At 34.7% G+C, this 6,115-nt stretch overlaps 1 protein-coding gene across 1 annotated transcript; it reads left to right on the top strand.

Annotated features, from left to right (window-relative positions):
• The first annotated feature begins 250 nt into the window (after nt 1–250).
• Nucleotides 251–5,862, top strand: LOC107694451 (uncharacterized). Its single transcript, XM_016494146.1, has 4 exons — nt 251–260; nt 4,266–4,538; nt 4,677–4,850; nt 4,936–5,862. The coding sequence occupies exons 1-4, from the start codon at nt 251–253 to the stop codon at nt 5,124–5,126; spliced, it is 648 nt and encodes a 215-aa protein (XP_016349632.1). The 3' UTR covers nt 5,127–5,862.
• Nucleotides 5,863–6,115: the final 253 nt, after the last annotated feature.

Genomic DNA, 6,115 nt, shown 5'->3' with positions numbered 1-6,115 from the left:
TATAGCCTAATCTTTTTAGTAAGATTAACTTTCATACCTTAAGACTTACAAAGAATGTCGTCCAAATCAATCCAAAACGTTCTGCTATAACAGCAATTTAAAAAACTGTATCTTTTTCCTCTTGTTTTTAATGATTTTTAGTAAAAGCAAGAATAATAGTTATAGTGTTAGTAATATTTCAAGATTCATATTACTTGATTATCCATTTATCAATTTTCAGAAAAATCATGTTAAAATGTATGTATCAGACATGACACAATGTAATGTGGGGTTTGGGTTTTGTTTTTGTTTCATGTTCATGTCTTTTATTATTTAGTTTAGTCATGGTCCCTGTTTGTGTCATGCTTCCCTTGCCGTCATGTATTCATGCCATTGGTTCCTCTGTTCATTGTGTCATGTTCTGATTGGTTGTCTAGGTCATGTGTCTTGTTTCCCATTTGTTTGTTCTTGTCATGTGATCCTCATTGTCTGCTATAAGTAGCCCTCATGTTGCCATTGTCTTTTGTCGTGTATTGATGTTGTAACCCGCTGTCGGTGAGTCTAGTCTGTTCATGCCACGTCAAGTCTGTTCATGTCAAGTCAAGTCTGTTCATGCCTCGTCAAGTCAAGTCTGTTCATGTCAAGTCAAGTCTCGGATTATTGTTTGGATGTTTGGATCACACTGTAAATAAACTGCACTTGGGTTCTTCACTATGCTCGCCTTCAGTGGACTGAATTCGTTACACACAACAGGCTTTTGAGCATATATTAAGACAAATTATTGGGAAATTACAAACATTAATAAGAAATTATTGTTTGTGTCACCGGCAGAGGCCGGTCTCTGTTCTAACCTAACATAATATTAGCGGTCACAATGAGCATGTGTGTTATAGTAAAGCAGTGCAGGCACAATTAATTACTTTTGGTGATGGTGCTATCATGGTAACTTTGTGCATCTAACACATATTTATATCTGTTCAAAAAAGATCATGTCTTCTAAAGGCCTACAACGTACAATGTATGCTACAATTTAAACACATTACATGCATTAATACAGATTTTTGTGAATTTTGTCATTTTAAAATGCAACTCCGCCTACATCATCATCATGCAATGTCCAAGAATTTTATAGTATTATGTCAACCACAGCCAGACTGCTATGCAAGGACACACACCAACAGTACACACTTTCAAACTATGCTTAATCAAACATACCTGAACTCATCAGCTCATTACTAGAGACTCCAAGACCTGAAATGGATGGGTCAGAGGGCGACATCCAAAATGTTTACTGTTAATGTGCCTCCATGGGGGCTGTTTCATAAAACAAGTTTACCAAATAAGCCACGCTTATTTCAATTAGTCTGACTTATTTTGAACCAAATGAACTGGCAATACGTCAGACTAACTAAAATAAACCTAGCTTCCCAGGTGAAAAAGACGTAGTATTAAATGTATTAAAAATATACTTGAAATTCAAGTAGTATGTTTATAATACATTTGTATTCCCAACATACTTATATGAAGTGCAATAAAAATATATTGAATTGCATTTTAATTTATTTCTAAAAAGTATAATAGAAGTACTTTTGTATTAAATATATGCTTAGTTATACTTCTAAGAAATATGCTAAACAGAAGCATACTTTTAATGTATTTATAAAAAATATACTAGAAATACTTTGGTAATAAATATATGCTTAGTTACACTTTTAAGGAATATGCTAAACACAAGCACACTATTATTATATTTCTAAAAAGTATAGTAGAAATACTATGTTAATAAATATATTTTTAGTTACACTTTTAAGGGATATACTAAACACACGCATACTTTTAGTGACTTTTTAGTGTATTTACAGAAAACATACTTAGGTTTGTATGATAATGAGCTCACCCCAGAGAGCTTCGTATATAAAATATGATGTGCGTGCAAATGTCTCTTGTATGGTGACGCATTGCTGCCACACACATATTTTTTTCCCCACTCAGTTATGTCATAATAACGACATGTTATGTTGTTTTAACTACATCTTTTCTCGTTAAAACGACATCTTTTCTCGTTAAAACGATATATTTTCTCGTAATAAGAGATGTTTTCTCGTTAAAACGACATCTTTTCTCGTTAAAACTATATGTTGTTTTAACTACATCTTTTCTCGTTAAAACGACATCTTTTCTCGTAATAACGAGATGTTTTCTTGTTAAAACGACATCTTTTCTCGTAATAACGAGATGTTTTCTTGTTAAAACGACATATTTTCTCGTAATAACGTTTTCTCGTTAAAACGGCATCTTTTCTCGTAATAATGACATTTTCTCGTTAAAACGACATATTTTCTCGTAATAACGTTTTTTCGTTAAAACAACATCTTTTCTCGTTAAAACGAGATGTTTTCTCGTAATAATGACATCTTTTCTCTTAAAACGACATCTTTTCTCGTTAAAACTACATTTTTTCTCGTAATAACGACATATTATGTCATAAAAACGACATGTTTTCCGGTTATTATAGATAGGCTATATGGTACATTATGTGAGCGAGCTAAGCGTCTGTCCGCGCTGCTGTCGCCACAGTCTGACATAAACGAGGATCTGCACGCTGCTGAAATTATTGAAATACACTGTTTTAAATGTATTTTAATGTAATGGTTTTAATTGTAGCGGCATGTTTATTAGGATTATACAGTGACGCATTGATGCCACACACATATTTTTTTTTTCACTCAGTTATGTCGTTTTAACGACATATTTTCTCATTATAACGACATATTTTCTCGTTATAACGACATCTTTTCTAGTAAAAACGACATCTTTTCTCGTTAAAACGACATCTTTTCTCGTTAAAACGACATATTTTCTTGTAATAACGAGATGTTTTCTCGTTAAAACAACATCTTTTCTCGTTTTAACGACATCTTTTCTCGTAATAACAAGATATTTTCTCGTTAAAACGACATCTTTTCTCGTTAAAACGAGATGTTTTCTCGTTAAAACGACATCTTTTCTCGTTAAAACTACATATTTTTTCTCGTAATTATTATAGATAGGCTATATGGTACATTATGTGAGCGCGCTAAGCGACTGTCCGCGCTGCTGTTGCCACAGTCTGACATAAACGAGGATCTGCACGCTGCTGAAATTATTGAAATACACTGTTTTAAATGTATTTTAATGTAATGGTTTTAATTGTAGCGGCATGTTTATTAGGATTAATCTCCAATCTGTCTACAATATAGTGCTATCCAATAACTGCACTCAGACCCATGACTCGTTTAGGCTATGATCAGATCAAAACAGTTATTTTTGAATAATCGACTCTGGGCTTAATATTTCTTTATTTGAATGACTGAAGTTTGATTTAACAACAAATCGAAATAGGAACAAAAAGAAATAAAAGAAATAAAGAGATTTTCTAATAGGCTAATAATAATAATCTATAATAACGGGAAAACATGTCGTTTTAATGACATATTATGTCGTGATTAATATGTCGTTATTACGAGAAAAGATGTCATTTTCACGAGAAAATATGTCATTTTAACGAGAAAAGATGTCGTTTTCACGAGAAAAGATGTCGTTTTAACGAGAAAACGTGGTTATTACGAGAAAAGATGTCATTTTCACGAGAAAAGATGATGTTTTCACGAGAAAAGATGTCGTTTTAACGAGAAAACATGTCGTTATTACGAGAAAAGATGTCGTTTTAACGAGAAAACATGTCGTTATTACGAGAAAAGATGTCGTTTTAACGAGTAAACATGTCGTTATTACGAGAAAATGTCGTTTTAACGAGAAAACGTCATTATTACGAGAAAACATCTCGTTATTAAGAGAAAAGATGTCGTTTTAACGAGAAAACGTCGTTATTACGAGAAAAGATGTCGTTAAAACGAGAAAAGATGTCGTTAAAATGAGAAAAGATGTCATTAAAACGACATAACATCTCGTTCTTACGACATAATTGAGTGGAAAAAATAATATGTGTGTGGCAGCAATGTGTCACCATAACTTAGCCTCTTGTTGTTCTGTGGAACATGAAAGAGTTTTGGTTCACATTGACTTCTATTATATGGACACAATTGAAGTCAACATTTTTCAAAATATCTTTCTTTTTGTTTTGCTAAGTAACCTAACTATACTCAACCTTAGCTACAAGTGTAGCCTCTCAGTTACAGAGAAATATGAAAAGATTGTTGAGGCTTTATTTTGCTCATACACCAGAAATAATATTTTTTCATGGAATCAAGAAGCATATTTCTTATCTCTTCATTTCTTCCTCTCAGCAACAACATCCCCAAATGATGCTGATGTTGCCGCTGTTGCCAGCCGAATTGAGGAGCTGGTGGCAAGTGTTAAGAGGAGGTCCCAGCGTCTTTATAAGGATAGTGACGGATGCAAAGGACGTGCCCGAATCCGCCGAAAGATCAGGGAGGAAAAAAAAATCTTAAATTCTGTAGTGGAAAAGTATAACACCTTGGTTCCTAATGCAGAAAAACTGACATTGGACACCATTCTATCTGACGAGATTGTTTGGCCATGGCAGCTTACACACGGTGGTATGTACACAATTCCGTTGACTATGTGAAATAGTCACATAGTGGGACAAAATCTGTCATGCCTCGATTGTAACCCCAGAAAATCTTTAAATACTAATCTTAAATACAACCGACTTATGTTTCATCTATGTATTCCAGACTCTGTAGATCTAAGGACAAAGAGGAAGGCGTTCGACATTGTGATGGCAGTAAGGAGACTTGAGGAGGAGAAGAGGATTCTTATTGCAGAGATGAACAAGCATTGGAAGTCTCTTTGCACCCGTGCAGACACCCTGAAGCAGATGTCATCCCAGCTTTCTAATGTGACATCAGGTATGTATTTGTTATACTTGGCATACATTACAATATTTCTGAATGTTTCTAATTAATAAAGGCTCAATGTGTTTTAACATGTAAGGTGAGACGTGGGGCCTGCTTCAAGATGGTATCCGGGGTCTACAGAGCTTGACGATGAAGAACAAGCAAGCAAGCAACAGCCTGACAAAGCATGCAAAGAAATGTTATGTTCAAGTTCTGACTGAAACAGAAATTAACTTTGATAGTGATTCTGAGGAATACCATACCAGTAGTGACTCTGAGCAAGATTAAACATGGCCAGAGTCCTTTTTTATGCTGTTGTGTGCTGGGGAGGCAGCATTAAGAAGAGGGCCGCTGGGACAGGTTGGTAAGGAAAGCTGGCTCTGTGTTTGGCATGGAGCTGGAGTTAATCATTTAACAAACTGAGGATAATTTGCAGTAGCAGTCTTCTGTCATGCTCAACATTGAGGAGGTCCTTTGTCCCCAGGGCAAACCAGCAACTCAATGTCACAGAAAAGGTTAGGGGAGAAATGGACTTTTCAGCATGAGTCTCACCATGCGCCAACCATCACATCACTTTGTCTATTGTCTAGTATCCACTATCCATTTGACTGTCTTACAGGCTACATTAGCCCCTCTACACATTCTGGACTGTGGTTTCAACATTTACCCCTGTTGGCTTGTATAATCTTTTTTATTTTTTATATATATATTTAAGTTTCTGTTCTATTTATTTTATCTTCTTTGTATTGTTTTTGTTAAGCAGTACTATTATGCTCAGACTCTTTTTTCCATAGTCATATTAAACATGCACAGCTTTGCACTGATTAAATCCCTGCACTGTTTACTTTTGCACTACCACCACTGCAAATCACTCCATAGCTGCCCATCATGTATCACAGGGTCAGTCCCTACCAGGCCTTTGTAATCACTTGACATGCTCTTCACTTTTTACATTTGTGATTTTTGTTATGTGTCTGAGCTATGTTTGTGGTTTTTGTGGTTGTATAAGCTAATAAATGCCTAAAATGTGGTGTGTCGTCTTAAGCACAGTAGGTGTACTAGGGGGAAGAAGACATTTCATCATGACAGTTTCCTTCATCTCCTAGATACATCTTACATGGATACACAGATAACATTTATTCACGAGATCATATGGTTTATATGTATTTCTTTTAATGTTATTATTTCTGTCTTATTGGCAGAGAAGCTGGATTGCTTTTGTTTATTGATATTTTTAAAACTATAATGCTACATCTATCAATTAGATGTTAGATGTT

The sequence above is a fragment of the Sinocyclocheilus anshuiensis genome, unplaced genomic scaffold (assembly GCF_001515605.1).
Source record: "Sinocyclocheilus anshuiensis isolate Anshui unplaced genomic scaffold, SAMN03320099.WGS_v1.1 scaffold3331, whole genome shotgun sequence".
NCBI classification, from domain to species: domain Eukaryota; kingdom Metazoa; phylum Chordata; class Actinopteri; order Cypriniformes; family Cyprinidae; genus Sinocyclocheilus; species Sinocyclocheilus anshuiensis.
This window is presented reverse-complemented; position numbering and strand designations above follow the sequence as displayed.

Coding starts and splice junctions, on each gene's coding strand:
- LOC107694451 (XM_016494146.1), top strand. Junction 4,539..4,676: donor ATGGCAGCTTACACACGGTG/GTATGTACACAA, acceptor TATGTATTCCAG/ACTCTGTAGATCTAAGGACA. Junction 4,851..4,935: donor GCTTTCTAATGTGACATCAG/GTATGTATTTGT, acceptor TTAACATGTAAG/GTGAGACGTGGGGCCTGCTT.